Source organism: Trichoplax adhaerens, genomic scaffold (assembly GCF_000150275.1).
Source record: "Trichoplax adhaerens TRIADscaffold_4 genomic scaffold, whole genome shotgun sequence".
Lineage (NCBI taxonomy): Eukaryota > Metazoa > Placozoa > Uniplacotomia > Trichoplacea > Trichoplacidae > Trichoplax > Trichoplax adhaerens.
In genome coordinates, this window is record NW_002060946.1 from 867,594 (window position 1) to 889,632 (window position 22,039).

Below are 22,039 nucleotides of genomic sequence, written 5' to 3' on the forward strand. Positions count from 1 at the left end.
GGCAGATCGCGCTACAGTACCTATATCAAGATTCTTGCCATCAACACCAGCACGTTGCATTCACTCACTTGCAAGTTGTAACGCGTTACGAGACCTGGACGTAAACCGTACAATACCAAAGGCTACTGGAAATACCAAGTACTGTACACTGTACACTGTAGCTTCCGGGAGTCCTTGACACTACTGTCCACAGTGTACAGTATAGTACAAGGGATACAGTATATAGTACTGTACCGGATCGGTCATGGCCTTCTGAATCCTTTGCAACTGTACCGCACAGTACAGTACGGTACAGTATGTACTGTAGACGTACTACTGTAGTACTGTAGCTCATGTTCTAGCAAGCCAAAGTTATACCGCGCATGCCTTTCGAATTTTCGCGCCAGAATCGTGCAAATCCCACTTGGAGACTACTAAGTTACTACGAAAGGAAGAGAGAATACTGGACAGCATCATGGACCCCTCGAAGGAGACCTAATGGGCTATGAATGCATGCACCGCTTGAAAGAGGACTATTTTGAATAAGATATCGTAGAACATATACACACTATATTATTACCATACTAGTCGAACCCTCTGCTCGTGATACTTCGCATACGTGTTAACTGAGTAGACTATTTCCCCAAGCTGAAGCTACTGGATCGAACATTGTCTCGTACAGTACTTGTCGCAGCCCGTACATGACGAATAGAAGTCCTCCAATACGTCCATAGAAAATATGCAAGCTACTGCATCTAACATTGTCACATCACTAGATGGGATAAGAAATCGAGCAGTCCATGCCACTAATAAGCTGCTGGCTGCAATCAGGCAAGAAATGAAGGCATTGTATAACCCAGCACCGTGTTTAGTAGCGCGTAAAATTCAAATTAGAGCGCAATCAAATACTCAAATACTGTTGAATGCGCCTGCATTTCTCCTAAAACAACGAGATTGTAGACTCTAGATAAATGCAAGATCCAGCGGTTCTCTCAGTACCACAGTATTTCGTGAATCAGCTGCTGCGATCTGACGTATACCTACACGATGTTGCTTAGTCTGAAACCAAGGACTTCTAAAAAGAAAATCTTAAAGAAGGTCCGTCCTGCTGAATCACTTTGCTGCGTCATGGTCTCAGGGATTGTTAACCATCGTATACTGGAATACCCATGCCCAATTGCCCATATACAGAAAGTAAATTAAGTCATCGATTACTAAAAGAACACCGGTATTCTTCTAGTAGTCCATGACTACTGTATGTATACCCTTAATTGGCTGCTTCTGGTTCAAAATATTGAAAATCTTGCAATATTAATAATAGCTCTTTCCCTTCATCGAGCAAAGTAGACTTTACTATCAATGATTGCTATTCTGTGCTCTACTACAGACAACACTTACTCAACGATCATAATACTCGCCAACGTTGAAGATGCTCAGAGTCTCAAAACGTATCTGCAAGCTGCATTACAGTTGCAAAGAAAAAAATAATAGACCAGCATGGCATCACATTCACCAAATTTGCAATCTTAACGAACACCACAGATTATGGTAATACGACATCATACTGTACATTATTATACACCGGTCATAGCATAGTACAACATTTCATCTAATAGAAACTTTTGCATAAATCTTGAATTCAAATGACTCCATACCTTAATTAACATAGAGTGAAGAATGGATCGTGACATATACATGTCGCAATAGCAGACATGCTATTGCAAATGTTAAATGATGCTTCTCTTATTAAATTAGATTGATTTCAATCGCCAAATATCACCCTTGTAAGTCGATTACACATACAACGCATACTAGAATTTCAATATCAAATCCTATAGCGTTTAATAATTAATTGACCAATATTCAGCGTGAAGTATGACTCGTAGATCAGTTGGTATTAGCATCGGTTTTATTCGATCTTGCCAGAACTAATGATAATCATAATTACAAGATGCTCAATTCTCAAATATACGCTTATAACGCATAAGAAGTTCATCCTATAATAATCATGACGTCAATCGAAATACTGTACAGGGATTCCAGAAGTTGGATATTATTTGCTTTCCGCAATCAGGAGGGTGCCATTATTCTTGCTTAACGTGATTGGAAAATTATTATCACACATCGTCAAGGCAAATATTTAATTCACGCTATGTCGTCTTAGAACTTTGAACGCCTCCATCAATTGGTTGATTATAAAATCAATAGATAGATACACTGATAAACTATAGATGAAGCCATGTAAGATCGTATGAATTTTACAGTATACCCAGGGTATTAATGAATTAAGAATCAATATCAATTAGCTTCTTGCTGGCATCGAAGAAGAATCATTACTTTATAACTTCTTAGTCATCCGTTTAATTTTACTCAATAAAGCCGATAAATTAATCCCAACAGTATTATGGCGTCCATCTCTGTTAAGCATAATATCTGTATTGTATTGCTCCTCTCTCTGTTATTACAAGGACTACTAGCTGAAGAGTTGACGCTTATACCCACTCTAAAAGAACACCTTCCTTTTTCTACCGTCTGATTGTTATCACTAATTTCCGCCCTGAAGAAATGAGCGCATATTCATGTAAAGTATTTCGATAGTTATTTGGTAGCAATTCTGAAAACAAGGTAGGAAATCCCTATATTCATCTTCATATTTGCAAAAATTGACTAAAATGATACTCAATGTATAGGAATTGAATAAAAAGGCATATGTTTACAATATACTCATCAACTCCTTATATTACCGTACTTTTGAACTCTGCCTATAAAATAAATAAATTTTCGGGCGAGTATCAACAAAAAATCCCTCCAGGTCTACCTTTTAGACACATCAATTACATATTTAAGAATTTAGTCATTGTAAAATGCTAAATTTAAACCTATTTTAAAAATTGCTGATTGTAGGAATGTCTGTCCCCCTATGAATTGTACACAATATGCGTATATACTCGAGTATCTTTGTATATGTCATATACAAAACTAGAAGGCCACAGAATACCTAGCGAAGGACAGATGTAGCGTAGCACACCCTATAAATTCTGTATAATTCGAGATGATAATGTAATACATTCCAACTGAAACAGTATAAAATAATTCTGATTGCGACACTGTTACACAAGGAATAATTTTCTTGTTAACCTTAAAAGAAAAATTTCTATGCCATTTCCGAACAGAGTCCAGACCGTTGCACGGGTCAACCTAACCCGCGGGTCAATCCGTTCATTTTGTACCCGTGACGTCACGGGTTGTCCATGAGTCTGCTCTACGAGTACAAACTTTGACGATAATAAAAAAAGAAAAAATAAGTGATTTAGCCATGGATTTACAAGGTATAATAGGGTCAGTAAAATGGATAACATAGGCTTTTGACTGCGGGTCAACGACAGGTACTGGAAGAACGCAAGGATTGGGTTGCAGCGAAGCCAATGACGTCACGGGTCGAAAGTGGATCACCCGATTTTTCTGTTGCTGTTACGGGCAATGTATACAATGCCCGAGAAGTATATGATATAATTTAATAATTCATATATATAATTATTGATTGATTAGTGCTGAAAAAAAGTTAACATAATGTCTGTCTTAAATATGTGGTAAATACAATGCAATTTAGTAAAAAATAATTTGAACTATTAACTCGGTATACCGCTTGTGGTCATTGGGAGATCACATTATGCTTTATCATTACTGATACGTTCTCCAGTTGTATTTAATCATATCTTAAAAAGCCATTTTCACAAGAATAATAATTTCATCAATTAACTCACATACAAATATACCGAACTGATTCGAAGTATCAATATGAAATATCACTCAAATAATAACACATATAATCGGTCGAAGATCTACTGCAGGGCTCCGATTTTACTTCGGACACAATTCAGAACGTACCGACATAGCATTCCAATTCGATATATAGGGAAAAGTATGCAAACCTGTCGGATGCCCGATCTGGTGAAAGTAATATTTTACTTTTGCAACTCAGCCTATCAGCAATTTCCTAATCCAAATTACAATTCTAGATTAATTTTGATTACGTCGATTGCATTACTATATGAGTTGTATTTGTACTATCTATAGCGAAGAAAGTAAATATAATGTATCATTATAATTATTGATTGTACAGAGCTGCAGTAGTTTACATTCACTATGTCCGTTGCCAGATATTTCACATAGATAACGATAAGCCGAATTCTTTATTATGCGAATGTTTTATTTGTTGATGGTCACGTAAAGAATATGGTACAGTAAAACTTAAAACTGATGATGGTATTTAGCAGTCTTGGCACACTGTAGTGCACGATATACGCGTATATACAGTCTACTATGCCAATATACGGTAAATATCTAATAGTTTTTTATATTGCCTTATAAATAAAAGTTTTAGATTTTAGCTAAAAAATTCTATTCCATTGCAAATATATAGATCTAAGATTGTAATTTTTTATGAAATGAAAAGAATAGGATTTTTCTATCTTAGCGTTCACGATTTAAACTTTTCTAAGTGGATTCGCAACCTTATTTTATATTTTACGATTAAAATCTCGTGCATAGGTATTGACTAAAAAATTAGTATGAAAGAATAGTTAGTATACACTACCGGTATACGATATAAATAATCTCATAAATAGAGACTCCAGTAGTAAACTCTTTTCAACGAGAATAAATATTTGATACCTGTTAAGTATACGGTCAATTCACTTAATATCAGCAGGAAAATATGGTAGACAATACTTTCAACAATATTTTTAACATAAGTACGATACATAAATTCACGTTCTTATAAGTATATTTATAACGCTACTAATACAGGCGAAAACGAAGAAAATGACAATCTTACATTCTAAGAAACAGGCCAAAACTAATACAAAATTACGCCCAAAGATATGCAAATGAAGTTATAACACACGATGATTGCATTAGGTGTTGATGTATGATTGCCCCAAATAAATCGATAACAAATTGTGCGATGTGTTTTTTTAACCTAAACCAGTACTAAGACATAGGTTCAAAGTTTAATAAAAATTAGTAAAATAAACAAGAGCTATTTCCCCGTGACTTTAAAGACAGTTTAATATCTCTTAACTCCAGTATCTTGTAACATTCCACTACGATGTAGTAGATAAATAAACAACTATGTCTCGTACCTGTCACGCCGGAATGCGTTATGACAGTTGAAGAGTTAACAAAAAGGATTGACATCAAATTATCTGTTTTAGTTTGAAATTGGAATTGGTATCGATGGAGTCAAAGATGAGAACCTTTGCTCTAGTCGCTGCCATTGTCGTCTGCGTATTAGCCCATTTTACCTGCGGCCAAAAGAATACTAACGAAGCTGAAGCAATCGCTTTCTTACGTCGATTCAATCATAGCCATACCTTATATCGCCATAATTCATCTAAAGCTGGCTATGCCTATGGCTCTGATATTAATCCAACCACTGAAAAAGCTAGCATTGATGCTAGTTTGGCGTTAGCCGAGTTTTTAAGTCGGTCTAAGAAAGAAGCTGAAGCTTTTGACACCACCAATATGAGCGCTGATGTTAAAAGGCAGTTTTTTTTCTTGACCCTTGACGACTCTCCAAAGGATTCCACAAAGTTACAGGAACTATTAGCTACTATTGCAAAAATGGAATCAACTTATAGTAAAGGCCGAGTATGTAACAAAACTCGCTGCTATGTCCTTAATCCTGACCTTTATAGCATCATCGGTAAATCTAGAAATTACGACGAATTAGTATTCGCTTGGAAGGGATGGCGTGATTCAGTTGGACGCAATGTTAAGCGTGATTATATGAAATATGTCGAAATATCCAATATTGGTGCTACTGATAATAATTATGCTGATGAAGGCGCCTACTGGAGAGTGCAATACGAATTACCCGATGAACAATTTTTTGCTGAATTAGAAAAATTATGGACACAAATGAAACCATTTTATGAGCAGTTGCACGGGTATATTCGTGGTAAATTGAGGCAGAAATATGGCAAAGATAAAATTTCTGAAGATGGCCCAATACCAGCTCATCTATTGGGCAATATGTGGGCACAATCGTGGGAAAATCTCTACGATATGGTTGTTCCTTATCCCAATCAACCCATCGTTGATGTTACTTCTGAGATGGTGCGACAAAACTATACCGTATTGAAAATGTTTGAATTGTCAGAAGAATTCTTTTTATCCATTGGGATGAAAAAATTACCTGAGATCTTTTGGAGGAATTCCATCATTGAAAAGAGGAAAGACGTTGCTATGACTTGTCATGCTTCCGCATGGGATTTATCTATCGATTACGACGTTAGGTAAGCACAATATCGAATTTAATTATTTTCTATGTTACAAAATGCCAATTGCCATAATTCTTAATATTCCAGCTGTACATGCTGACACATTTCATTACGATAGTACGTGAAACTCTTCCATTTCAGTGTTCTTAATAGTTGATCCCTTGTAGAAACTGATAAACTAATAATCGTATAACTTGCTTTAGCTTTTCTCTGCATATACGAAATTTATATTTTTCTTGTAGTTGATCTTGATCTGGTTTACATTTTCTAGAGTAAAGATGTGCACTAACATCAATCAAGGTGATTTGATAACAGTACATCACGAATTAGGCCATATCCAATACTATCTTCAATATTGGGATCAACCTAGTGTGTATAGAAGAGGAGCCAATCCTGGTTTCCATGAAGCCGTTGGTGATACCCTTGCTCTGTCAGTAGTAACACCCAAGCATTTACAAAACATTGGATTACTTAAACAAGTTAGCAGCTCTAACGGTAGGCAAAATCATGGTCTTATATCCTCAGTTTTAATCAGATAATGTACATAAATTTATTAAGTCGCTATTAACGTTCTGCGCAAGGTTATTTTTGCACTACCGTTGTTAATTTGAATTTTGATAATTAAAGTACTATGCTTGATATTATTTTTCTTCCCCGAAAATTATATCATTAATTAAATATATCTGAATTGTATTCATACCCCAATTATCTGCAACAACAGAGGCCGACATTAACTACTTATTATCGCAAGCTCTGGATAAGATTGCTTTTATTCCATTTGGCTACTTAATGGATCAATGGAGGTGGAAAGTCTTCTCCGGCGAAATTATCCCAACCGATTATAATTACAACTGGTGGGAGCTACGGAATAAATACCAAGGAATTGTTCCACCTGAACTTCGTAGCGAAATTGATTTCGATCCAGGCGCAAAATATCATATTCCTGCCAGTGTACCTTATATCAGGTAATTATTGTGTAGAACCATACGACAACCAAATATTCAATAGTAATTAATTTCGTATTTATTTCTCCCATCGTCTTTAAATTCGCATTAATGTCGCGATAGGAGTTGCTTAAGATCATGATAACTAATCCAAAAATTTCAATATTAACAGATATTTCGTTAGCTACATCCTCCAATTTCAATTCCAGCGATCGCTTTGTCAAGCTGCAAACAAAACCAATGAACCTTTATATCTTTGTTCTATTTATCAATCTCAAGAAGCTGGTGAAAAATTAAGGTTAAACAAATAATTATACTGCATAAAGGAACTTATAGCATTTATTGATTTATTAATTTAACACCATATCCCTTGATCTGCTATAGCCATTACATTTATAATCCTCTTGCAATCTCATATTTATTCATGAACTTAATAATTCTTGGATATTTGTATAGTGAAATGTTGTCGCTTGGAAGAAGCAAGCCATGGCCAGAAGTATTGAAAGCTCTTACCGGTGGTACTGGTATGGATGCTACAGCAATCATCGATTACTTTAAACCATTAAATGACTGGTTGACGAAATATAATAAGGATAATAACTTCAAAGTTGGCTGGGCCGGAAACGGTGAGTAGTGACACAGAGTAAAATGATTTTATGTACTTAATTTCAAAAGTTTCTCTAATGCTACTATACTATAATTTATATTAAAGTAAGCAAATAACATTTTTTATACCCGTATCTCAAAATTCTCTTATTAAGCATGATTTTATAATGTACTGTTCAACTACTGTAGGTACTGTCAAACAGCAAGCTATTAAGTTCGTCATGTGGTATCAACATGAAGCTGAAAAGATTTATCATAAGAATACTTGGTATCAATGGAACTACAGCACAAATTTAACATCTCATAATGCCAAACTCTCTGCTGAGAGCTCTATTAACACAACCGCCGCCATTGTAGCTTTAAGAAGAAAGGGACACAGTTTACAGAATGTATCGATCAATTCAGAGATTGATCGCCAATTACGGATTGCTACATTTATACCAGCAAGTGCTGGCTCACCAGAATCGGAAGAGCTTGTTGGTGTTAATAACGAGATGGATAGGTTATATAGTACTGGAAAAGCCTGCAATGGGACTAGTAAGATATTACCTTTTTGCTAAAATCTCACTTAATGACTATAACTGATTTATTTAACAGTACTGCATTTTGTTGGCTTCTAAGTACTGTACATCAAAACTATGATCGACCCGTAACTATTCAATAGACAATTAGAAAAATAACGAAAATAATGTGATTTATTGAAACATTAATGTATTTGAATTTCATTTTAATTTACAGCATGTTATTCGTTAAATCCTGGCTTGGATGGAATTTTAGCGAAGTCCAGGGATTATAATGAACTACTTTTCGCTTGGCATGGCTGGAGAAATGGTACCGGACCAAGTATCAAGCCTTACTATATAAAATACGTTTCATTAATGAACACCTTAGCTAAACAAGCAAATTATAGTGATGCAGGTTTGTTCACTTTCTGTTTCCTATAATAACTTGTTTTGCCGTAATTAATATTTTAAATCTCAACTACAGTTGATACAACGCTACTAGAAACAACAAAATATTAAAATGAAATACATGTAAATTCAACGTACATTTAGTCGCACCCTTTATAAACAGCGTATGTACCAATCCTACTTATAGGTGCCAGATGGAGATCCAGATATGGCAATAACTCCAAAGCCTTTACTGACAATGTTCAAAAGTTATGGTTACAATTGAAACCGTTCTATCAAAATCTGCACGCTTATGTTAGAAAGCGATTAAGAGAAAAATATGGTGCCGATAAAGTCTCACGCACAGGTCCAGTACCCGCTCATCTCTTTGGTAATATGTGGGCACAATCATGGATTAATATTTATGATATGTTGGTACCATATCCCAAAAAGCAAATATTGGACGTAACTGATGAAATGGTTAAACAAAACTATACGGTCAAGAAAATATTTGAAGTAGCTGATGAATTTTTCGTCAGTATGGGTCTAGAACGTGTACCTAAATCCTTCTGGAAGAATTCTATGCTTGAAAAACCAAAAGATCGACAGGCAATCTGTCATGCATCCGCTTGGGACTTTTACAGAGGAGATGTTAGGTGTTTACTCTTTTCAAGTTCTGTTACTATCACTATAATACTGTAGTAATATTAACTTAAACACGGATTAACTGCTAAGCAGCACAGTCAAAAGTTTACTTTGAATTTTAAACTGAAGAAATATTGATTTACTGACAATTTGATTCATTACTTATCTAAAGGTGTGCATTTTTTATTTTTAACGAATATCTGTCTTTTTTAGAGTTAAAATGTGCACACAAATTAACTTTGACGACTTCTTAACCGTCCATCATGAAATGGGCCATATTCAATATTATCTTCAGTATGGATTCCAACCCTTGAACTACAGATCCGGAGCTAACCCTGCTTTCCATGAAGCTGTTGGTGATACTATTTCTTTGTCCGTCACAACACCTGATCATTTAAGGAAGGTTGGACTACTAAAATCCTCTGAAAACGATCAAGGTAAAAATAAATTATTTGCCCATGACTAAATGCGTGAAGCAAATAATCTACTTTAAATGTGTGATATCGATAGCTGTAATCTTTTTCCATCCTGTCTGGGTAATTATATAACTATTTGTCTTTTACAATCAGCGTAATTTGCTATTTACTGATTACAACTTTAGAAAGCGCTATCAATTACCTGATGTTGCAAGCTTTGGACAAGATTGCATTCCTTCCATTTGGATATTTAGTCGATCAATGGCGTTGGAAGGTATTTGATGGCTCTATCACTCCTGAAAATTACAACAAAGCTTGGTGGGAACTACGAACCAAATATCAAGGTATTATACCGCCCGTTTCCAGAACTGAAGAAGATTTTGATCCTGGCGCGAAATATCATATCCCTGGTAGTACTCCATATATTAGGTAAATATTAACTGATCACTTTATGTGCCGATATATAATTACAAACCATTGATGTACACTATGACTATGTTACCACCAATTATAAAATCGTTCTATACACGTATAATCAGATTGTTTTTTAATTTGCATCTGATCGTCATGCTTTTGATACTATTTACAGGTATTTTATTAGTTATATCATTCAGTTCCAATTCCAGAAGGCGCTTTGCCAAGCTGCGGGCAATACACAGCCATTATATTTATGTTCTGTTTACCAGTCCAAAGAAGCCGGAAAGAGATTAGGGTAAACAGTATGAGTTCGAGATTTTGCTCGAAAACAATTACTCCATTTTAAATGCAAAACGTCAAAAATTTTTACGCTAGCTAGACTAAATTAAAATATCCTCTATATAGAGATATGTTGAAATTAGGTAGAAGTAAATCTTGGGAAGATGCTATGGAAGCCATTACTGGTCAGCGAGAGATGGATGCTTCAGCAATTGTTGAATACTTCAAACCACTTGATGACTGGTTGAAGGAACAAAATAAGGACGAAGTTATCGGTTGGGACACTACTACCACGAAACCGCAAGTAACTACACCGTCTACAGGGTCTGCCGGTCGTGCTTTTACATGGTCTACTTTATTCATCGCATTGTTTACATGTTTAATTGCATTTGATTTACGTTGGTAAATTTTATAAATGACTTTTATGAAAACTGTTGTTTAATTTATAGCTCACTATTTCGGATAATTTTTGTAAGCCATTAGTAGGTTTTAATTTGTGTCAACTTGTTAAATGAATGAATAAATAATATGTTACAACCGGAATGCGTTGATCGCCTGTGGCATACATGAAAACGTTGCCATTATAATATGAAATTATTTCTGTTCTGCGAATCAGTTTACCCCATTATTTACTCCTTGCTTACAGTCGTATTACCTTATATGTGATCATTTTCACTAGATCCTATCTTGTTTCGATAAATGTTTATTTGATATAATAAAATGATCGATTTAAGAAAGGGCCCAATTAATCTTATATTTGGGAGCATTTCTATAGCTGGTATAGTACAAGCAACATTGCAACTTTAACGATCTAGAGCTATTGATAGCCTATGCCATACGCAAAATTTTTTTAAATGTGAAATTCGACGGTTTGTCTTAGTAGTAAATTATCATCATCACTTTATATTGGATGATTACCATTCTATCAACAACTAATTATTAATTTGGCTATTGCGGTATCTTCTCTATTAAGAGCCCAGTAAAGAAAAGGGATCCGATTAATTAAATGCTAAATATAGAACAATAACTGAAACATTGAAACGCCGATAGTGAGCGTAAAGTAAACTAAATCAGTTCTATTTAATAGTGTTATTCAGGTAGTGTTATTCCCATGAATTAATACGTATTAAGCTTTCTCTTATTATAACGTGTATTATTTACGATTTAAAAATTTCGATTAAAGTAATGTTCTAGTCAAAATCTGATATGAATACTGCTCCTTATACCTTTGCAATGTCTTATTATTAATGTAGGATAGCTCTAATACATAATCAATGCTAGTAATGCAAATTTCAGGTTGAATTTGGTACACCTAAAAAGACAGACTAAATTCATCGTAAACAGCAACGAAATGACGATTGTTACTATAGTGCATAAATTTATAAAAGTACACCAAATACGATATAATCAATATCATACTTTAAATTTGAATAACAGCTTGAGTAAATAAATTTACAATTTCAATAATTCGTTTTACCAGCTTCATTATTTCTGGTACTTACCATATCCTAAATATACTTTAAATGAAACGGATTTTATAGACAAATTCAAAGTTTTAAAGTTCGATATTGTCGTTATTATGAATATTCAATTGTATTACTGTGCTAAAATTTTGAGTAGGAAATAATTAGACAATTAATTTATTAAATAAGATTGTACCGAAATGCTTATAGCATGGGTAAAGTTCCTGTTGCAGTCATTGAAAAGCCCTCTTATCGACTGTGCCAGTATAAGGTAGTATCTGATGATATTAATTATTTATTACGCTTTTTGTTTCAAAAGCACAATGATTTATTATGATAGTCAAGTGATAATAAATATCTAGCGGCATTAAGAATAGCTTTCATCACTCGACCAATCCTAAAATCTTTTACTGGTTTTCTTCTTTGGAACAAGCTTGAAATATACCATTTACTTTTTACCGGCGACTGATAAGTTTAAAAATGATATTTTCCCTTCTCAATGCATCACTAGACTTTATATCAGAAGCATCATGATTTGGTAATACTTGAGTACAGTATTTAGTTATAAGATAGAATCAGCTAATTGTACATAAAAGGGGTTATTGGAATAGCAGGAGTTTACTCATTACTAGATCCTATCGATTTTGCTGTTAGTATGATGCAGTATTTAATATGCTTTCTATTTATTACCCAGTAAAAAAATTGCTGAATTAAATTGCGACTGTATACGAATAACGTATCACATAAATAGTATGCTGTACTCTATATTGTATTTAAGTGGAAAATATGTGAACTATTTCTATAACCTCTATATTGCTGAGTCAGCAAGAGCAATAAGTAATTTGTAAGAGCGCGCGGAATAGTGTTTCTTGATATCCTTTGTAATAATTATGGATAGTAAGTAAACTGCAATTAGGTAGTTCTTTTGCAATTTAAGTGGCTCTATAAGATTGAAATCTTTAAATCCGATACTTTGTACGCAAGTTTACTTTGTAATTATAACGATGAAGAGTTTTACGTCATTTTACGATATGCTTTAATCATTGATTGTCTATTTGTCTATGCTTGATCAATGTACAGTAAAGTACTTACAAAATACAAAAAAGAATTAGTAACAAAAAGCTTTTCTCTCCAATTGCCTAGAATATCCGAAGTCAATATACAACTATTTTTCAAAACAATAACTCGTTATTATGGTAGGTGCAAATGTTATCGAGTGTAGATGGAGGTGTCGTAAACGTAAATATGTTGTGATAACGATAAAATGTTGGAATTAGATATCAACTTTTTCTTCTTTGCATAATTCATGCAATTAATAATTTTTCTCTTCTTTCAGCTATTATTATAGCATAACAAATTAAAATTTCAAGATATATAACAGCCAATTTCTAGATTTACGATTTAAATAACTTTGATTCACGAAATAAATTGGCAAGACTAATAATGAGAAAGTCTATTATAATAATAATTGAACTGCGTTTCGATTATAAGAACCAAACATTGAATATACAGTAATTATCGGTCATACTAGGATACAATAGGCAAAAATGAATGCAAAATTTTCGTTTAGGTAGTCCAGTAATGGAATACCTGTATTCTTATCATACTTGTATACTTATATATTTGCTTTTTTATAGCCTATACACTTACAACATTTCCTTTGAAATAAATTATTACTAATTTTCGACAGCTGCTTGGATGGAATTTCTATCGGTGAATTTTACTCTGAATATGCCACGGAGAACTAAAAGGAGTTTTCTTAGGTAGTCGCATAGGGTACTTATTACCTCCACAAATAATAATTTAGTAATGAGTGCTCACAATCGCACAGTATACATGTCTAATGAAGTGTCGGCTAAAATACTTAGCTTTAAAATGAAAGCTATTTCGTTAAGATGCTAAATGTGCACATATCTAAATATGAATACGCGTAAATACCACATGCTATTCTTAGACGAATAAATACTTTAGTGTCCGGATCATCTCTGGTAATAAATTTACAGTATCATTGTATCAGTATATTTTTAATACACCCGTTCTTCTCCTTCTAGATTTAATAGCGTTTACTTGTATAAACAAGTGATTTTTTTCTACTTCGTTTTTCGATTTTAAGCTGGTAATGGAATAAATAATTAATTAATTTATTGTAGAGTCCCAATATTAGGAGTAATCGATTCGATATATCCAATTCTGCCATTTATTATTATTTATTGAATAAGTTACATCTATATCAATAATTGAAACATCAGAATAATATACTATGTAGCTTTTTAAATGATTTACTAAAACCTTTTAGAGTGATTAATAGATAGTTATACTCTCATTCCGCGTATTACATATAAATAGAATACATAGCTTACTAGAATATCGTATTAAGTACAGTACCCCCCCCCCCGTATACACGTAAGTTTATTCACAAACTACACATACTAGATTCAGTTCTAATAAACAATACAGAAATGAATATTATTGCAAGGATAATTAAAAAAAGTTCTATTAATTTTTGCCTATGGGTAATTTGAATAAATTGTTGATATTTAATTATCATAGATTTTTTTAGTATTTGCGTCACTGGATACTGTGTATTTCAACAATGGATATGAAATAAAAGTTCCATTTCCGATATTGATTTAACTTCCGTGAATACTATTGGTAATTTTTAGTAATTATTCGTATAATTAGCAATACTCAGTTACTCGCTTTGCCTAGTACCATAGAATTTAGATTTAGACTGTGCTATTGTTGTCTGCGTCGTTTAATAGCGAGTTGATGTATTAATGCCGTCGGAAATATTAGCATATAACAATTTCTATGTTTAGATAAATGTACAGCAATTTATGTATATATGTTCAATATAGGCATATTATCTATATTTTCTAATAATACATTTGATTTATTATTTTATTAACATTAGTATAAAATATCTATCCGTACTATATACAAAATATAGTATAATATTTCATAATGACCTTCTTAAAGGTTGAATGTAACAGCGCAGTTAATCAAAAATCTTTAATAGAGTTTTCTTTTACACTACCTTATATTTTAAGTAAATTCGGTACTTACACGTATGTTCAATAAATTGTCACAAGTAAATTATCAATATCCAACACAATGTAGATAAAAAATATTCTTATCTTGAATGCACTTTTATTAGGTAACTCTTACAAATCTATGCTCGCATGTATTGGTTAATTGGTGATAGGCTCAAAAGTTCATGTAGCTAGGGCATCAATACACTGCATACAGTAGTATACTACATAAATTATTTGTCAATAATAAAACATACAATCATATCTCAGCTATAGTCGATATTAGAAGCTTTTGAAAATTTATAATTTAACAAAATATTGAATAATATGTCAGAAAATCATCTATTGTATAATATTCTATACAATAACATGTTTGTATTTTGAAATTGATGAGACTAAGTAGATGAGTACGTTTCTAGAGTATATATACTTTGATCTATCAAGAACTAAGTGTGACTTTGATTTAGGATGCTATTTTTACTATAGTAAATAAACTGAAAACCCTTTGAATTCTTAAAAAATTTTTTACTGTAATATGAAATGCTACAGTAAATAAGACTCCCATTGCAGCTGGTACAATAAATTTAATTTGCGTTCCGGTTAATTAAAATGCCTACACATAGTCTGCTAGAGTATAGGAAACAAAATATTAATTATGCAGTTCAATAAAAAATTAGTTTCATCTACCATTGATAATACTGCTCTAACGCGAATGTTTAAGATAAAAAATACGATGACTTAATTATCATTTCTATTAATAGAAGTATATGACTTAGATTCAGAGATATATTTATATCACAGCAAACAAGGTATCTTATGTAGTATTATTAATGTAACAACAACAGTAACTTCTGCAAGCTGAATAATAGGAACTAATTGGAAAATTTTATGAGAGCGTAGTTAGAAATAAACAAAGTTAAGGATAAACTGACTTTTCATTCAAGTCTTAGAAATTATGAAATAAAATAGATTTATTATATATACATATGTTTCCTTTGTTCTGCATTCGTAGACTGTGACGGAAAGCAAATATTACATGTACGGTTAAAATTTTTACTGCTCTTCTTTTCATAATGTAGCTGCATTTGCTCAGGTTTTCTACTGTATAGCGAAGTTTTGAATAGCTCAGTAGTGATACTACACCAATTGTATCGTTTTCTGTAATACAGTAATTGAGTAGAATTACAGTGTAACGATACTTTATGCTAATATAAAAATGTAGCTATTTTTCTTTTATGATGGTACGCAATAGATTATAATATTGGCATATAACTCATAAATCTTGAAAATACGTCAGAAAATTTGGGTATACTATTTCTCAGATACTCCTTCAAATAACGATTATTTAATGTTTGTTTTCAACTGCTTTCTATGCTAATTAACTAGGATATACAATGAGCTCAATATGACATTTAAAAGATCTACTTTATTATCCATTATTACTATATTTTATCAAATTGATTATCGATACCTACAGCTAATAAATCAGTATATGCGTAAATTATCATGTATAGTTTTTTCGTAAGCTGAAATCCTTATGAGACTTTTACATTAACTACATTGTCTGTTTATAGAAGCTAGTGTATCAACAAAATATTCACTACTATCAAATTAGCCTACTTTACCCACTATAGAGTAGGAATTGTAAAGTAGGGAGGACGTAATTTATGTTCAATAGCAGGACTATTCTGGTGTTAATAATAGTGCCTTAGAAAAGATACCTGATGAGGATAACGTTGTGCAATTGTAATCTTTCATACAAATTTTAGTATAAAGTACGACTACATATATAGTTTGGCAATTAGTGATTTTATGCTTTGAAGGCATATTTTTAAGTATTGTGTTATTGTTTCAGCTTAGTTTTTGTATTACCGAGAGCACGGTGGTACATCCTTTTCAAGCTAATATAATTAGCAATTACTTCTAACGAAGAAAATGTTCAATTATAAAGTATTCACCAACAGTCAGAATGTCGTATTACATCCTAAACCTTTTCTAGTTAATATTTATTTAGCGAGTAAGCATAAATAATTGGATGTGATTCACGTATGTGATCATTATTGTTAGGCAATGTCAATTTAGAAGTTTCTTCAAATATGAAGAAACTTTCCTAGATTTAGCTTGAGCAAAGAATTGAAAGTACGATAGCGTGCAATTGTCTACATTTCAATATACGTACGTATATAGTACTAGACTAATGAATCAACTCATATATACTGTATATAATTTGAATTTCTATACTAATTTTACTAGTCCACAACAATAAGATTTATTTAAAAATGCGTGGTTATATTTACGAATGTCCTTGTATGGCCATCTGCAATATACAGTATTAGATTATTAAGCAGACACTGCTAATTGCAACTATTGAACATCCATTGATTTATCTATTCCTGTTCTTTATCGCATCAAGGCCTCTTGCCAATTTCAATAAGTTACCAATTCGTAAAGATAGCAGTATATATCTAAATGAAACAACTTTAAAAAATTTTCAAGGATTAAACTTTAATGATTGCAGCTCTTATATTACTATTTACCGTGTACTACAAATGAATAATACGAGTACATATGGTAAAATTCTAATAGCGATTTAGTATATAAATCCTCCAAAAAGGATATATGAGGTTACAGTAGGCAAAGCTATTTCATCTTCTAATACCCATTCTAACCTGAACTGTGCATAGTACTATACAATGCTTAAGAACATGCAGTAGTATGAGATAAAATGCAGTATAATAACGATTGTTCGAAAGTGCTATTCATAATTATTACTCATTTTATATCGATGTTTAAGTTGTGGCATGTGAGAGATAGTGATATAGCATACAGAACCGAGCTAAGCGATCTGCTTTAGTAGGGTAGATACTACCTAAATTTACATAAATTTTTTCCTATAGCCATGCCGTGCTAAATTAATCCAACGACATCACAGTTTTAATAGGATATTAATTAAGATAGTTCTTTCTGAATTTGTAGGCTGATGAAGGCTAATTACCTCCATATTAGTGAGCACTTACTAAAATAAAAATGTCAAATACAACGTATACTCGTGGAATTGCTAGGATTTACGATTAACTCGATTGGATTAGACAGATGAGAAAAATGATCATGCTAATGAATAATTTAAATGATGCATTATAACTGACTTATTTCAGTAATCGGGACGATTACTATGCTATACGAGTGGACGTAACCGTAGTTTTTTTTGCATCATTCAGTAGATGGCCAGTACAAAATTGGTAAATTTGAGTCTATTTTACCGCATTGCTGAAGATGTGTTCGAGAAAAACTTCCATATTATCGTTACATGAGTTGCAAAATAACTGTATCACTGTGAATTATCGATAGTTGGCTACTGTACTTTATGTATTGAAATAGCAATTTTCGTGCAGTCATTTGGATATATCTGGAATCGATTATTAATCTGACTAGTCGAATCGTTGCTCGTAATAACTACCAATCATGGTATGCTTGTCTGGAACTATGCAGTTACTGTATACTATATACCGTGCATAGTGTAATTATATTGATGGGGGTATTGAAAAGGTTCTTATATTTATGCGCTTGTTGCCTCGTTTATAAAAACTACTGTTGCATTGAGCATTAGTTATTAGGTTGTACAAGAAATATTTCATAGCTTTTGTACGATCGCAATTTATTATCCTTGTATCACTACTCACCAATCGTTGAGCAATAGAGACAACCGCATGAGTGAGACTCCATTTTATATCAAAACCCCGTTCACTGACACAAAAATGGAGATTTTAGAGTTCATTAGGGGCTAATTCAATGTTAGGACAGTGCCTAATGTAAGCACCACCGATTTTTTGCTAAGTGTACACTAGACTAAAATTGGAGTGAGGATTCAATGAATTTGTTTACAATGAATGGCGAGTAGCTGATTTTTACCGCTTTCGATATATACAGTGTACATTAGGCCGCTTTAGAATGCACAAAGTTATAAAAAGTCAATCTTTCGACAATTCCATATTATATTCGCTGTCGTCCATTTTTTTCCAATTTTAATACGACATGATATGGAATTATCGAACCATGACTTTTTTCAACTTTGTGCATTCTGAATCTGTATCGTGGGTGCGGCCATTTTTGTTTATGAACTTCACTCGATTTCTGTACTCAAGTTGAGAATCAACACTTGAATTGGTTGTCTACTTTTGCGAAATTGTGTATTTGGAAATATTATCCTTCTGCCGAGGCGATCCAAGTTCAGTATAAACTATGGCTGAGTAACGAATTAACATAACGCTTGAATTGGTTGTCTACTTTTGTAAGATTGTGTATTTGGAAATATTATCCTTCTGCCGAGGCGATCCAAGTTCAGTATAAACTATGGCTGAGTAACGAATTTAACACTTGAATTGGTTGTCTACTTTTGTAAAATTGTGTATTTGGAAATATTATCCTTCTGCTGAGGCGATCCAAGTTCAACATAAACTATGGCTGAGTAACGAATTTAACACTTGAATTGGTTGTCTACTTTTGTAAAATTGTGTATTTGGAAATATTATCCTTCTGCCGAGGCGATCCAAGTTCAACATGAGCTATGGCTGAGTAACGACTTGACATAAGTCTTCTTGCGAGGACAGTACAGCACTGTATAATATATAATCTATCAGTCGTCAAGGTGAGCACAGTGAAGATGTATAGGACCTATAGATACAGTACAGTATTGGCGCTTGAATCAAGTATCGTCATCCAAAGCTAAGCGTACTTTCTTGGACCACACCTAATATCTTGGTCGGTTTTTCCAATTTTCCAAGATCAATAAACGATTAACTGATGCTTTTATTCAACAAAATGGCAAGCAGGCCTTTGTACCATCGTCCAAATTGGATCATACACTACAGAATACCAAACACTATTTGATGTTCTCCATTTTCAGATGTTTATTTTTGTTTACCTGAAGCTATTGTTCACTCTGGATATTGGATAAAAGGCAACATGATGAAGACTTTTGTAAAATAATATAACCAATAGGAGGACTGGCAGTAGGACCACGTGATCGATAGACTACTTTAAGAATCTTTCATTGAGTTATCGCCAGTTAATTGCTGACGTTTTGTATATCGTACAATAGTACAAGCTACTTGAGTTTTGTGCGTTTTTTTAAGTAATTTCCTTAAAAAAGCTTAGTTAGATTGAATTTACTGTTAGTCTATTAAGTATTAAGTTCGCCACTTTGCAGTAACAGTGGATGTCATAGCGAATAAAGTCAATCATTTTTGTAATTTATTAATCTAAAGTTACAAGGGGTACATTCAGTAGATATCAAGATCGTGTGCTTATTAACCATTTTTATTTGACTAGTGATCGTTGTCGTTTGGGTAAAAAGGTATTGTTTTACATTAAATGTTTTTATTCCATTTTGGATATACATTATCAAAGTGCGAGCTTTGTCTTCTATTACACAGCCATCATCATTTCTATTACATACCACATTTGAAAGATTATGATGGCCGCCGACGAGCGTCCTCGAGTGCGTGTTGAGGAAACGATCAAGATTAAAATTGGTAGGTTTAGGTATTGTTGTCTTAATTCTACCGCATATGCGGTTCTATAGGATTGTGTACCCCCCCGTATTGTATTGTCTCCTTCTCTTGCTTTTTGAACATGGCATTACAAGAGTCATAAAATATTTCGTAAAATGTATTAATTTTTCAAACTGTTCAATATCGTATCTGATCGATAAATGACTGCCTCTATCGCACGACGGTATTCTACTTTCGCTACTGTATCTTTAGCATCAGTTCAAGATAGGCAAATGATTTATTTGACGTTTTAGGATTGATTAATGAATGAAGTGTGTTTTTTAGCGGTGATCGAACAAGAATAATTAAATGAAAAATTAATACTCCAAATTATACAACCGATTAAAAGCTTGTTATTAACAGAACACGTTGAAGAGATTAACGTAAAACGCTGAAGTATTGGATGATAACAATGACGGGGACTAGAATTGATTTTGTTTCTAAAAACGCTATCCAATACCAGTCATCACCAAATAGATACCATACTACAGTCTTTTCGTGCAGTATACCCGTACAACATGGCAATAGCAACGCTAAAATTTTTTGTCCTGTTTTTGACAAGAATGTACTTCCTATAGCAAGTAGATAAAGTAGTTATAAATTGGATAGACTAAAATGATGTCTTCCCTTCCATAGATTATTTTATTTTATTATACAGTACAGTACAGTCAATCACTCCAAGATTTACTTTTATACAGTCATGGTGCGTTCGTTGTCACGTACTGAATCAAGAAGCCTATGATGATCATAATACTGTGTAAAGCAAGCATACTGTTATTACTGTACGTAGAAAGACAGAACTAGATGGTAGTACTGTAGTCCGTGCGTTTGTCGTGCAAGAAATCGCCTTCTTTGCATGCGGTAGGCGAATGTTGTTGTGTAAAAATGTCATGATAACAATTTTGCATATTTTTTTACATTAAAATTTTACTGCATCAATTTCGACTTTAGGATCGTCAAATGGATGTTCTACAGTAGTGACAGAGTAAGATGTCAGTACGTCGGCACCTAATCGATTATATTATAAACTATCGCTGCAAAACACAGTGATACTAACTAGTCGAAATAACGTTAAACCTTGAATGATGGAAATGCATTCTGAAATTTCTTCTCATTTTTTTTTCAATGTGAAGTTAATGAAACTAGAAATTTGCTATTGAGTCATTATTAATGATTTTTACCGATCAATATCATTTTCTTGTTTATAATTCATTGTTGGTTAAACCTTGCAGGTGAAGCTAAGAATTTACCCAATAGTTCTGGTCGCAATTGCTATTGTAAAGTCTCATTAGATAACGAACAAATTTTTCGAACAACTTCCGTAGAGAAATCGCACAGGTTAGTCGATTGATACCATATGTACACTGTACTGTGCAGGTACTTTAAAAGTCAATCTCTGTGGCACTGTCTACGGAAATCTTAATGTTACTTGCTTAATTAAACAGAATGGTTAATTTATGCAACGTACGCGAATAAAAAAAATTATGAACAGCGTAATTAATGCCGCCGCCTTCATAAACTAAGGTGCCACATGC

General features: G+C 33.1%; 1 protein-coding gene across 1 annotated transcript; it reads left to right on the plus strand.

Annotated features, from left to right (window-relative positions):
• Positions 1 to 5,505: 5,505 nt before the first annotated feature.
• On the plus strand, positions 5,506 to 10,940 carry TRIADDRAFT_37492 (uncharacterized protein; the record flags this gene model as incomplete). Its single annotated transcript, XM_002111297.1, has 12 exons — positions 5,506 to 6,278; positions 6,535 to 6,758; positions 6,985 to 7,228; positions 7,380 to 7,505; positions 7,664 to 7,833; positions 8,003 to 8,350; positions 8,552 to 8,731; positions 8,912 to 9,361; positions 9,564 to 9,785; positions 9,950 to 10,193; positions 10,354 to 10,476; positions 10,587 to 10,940. 12 exons carry the CDS (start codon positions 5,506 to 5,508, stop codon positions 10,864 to 10,866), a joined length of 3,384 nt encoding a protein of 1,127 aa, XP_002111333.1. The 3' UTR covers positions 10,867 to 10,940.
• Positions 10,941 to 22,039: the final 11,099 nt, after the last annotated feature.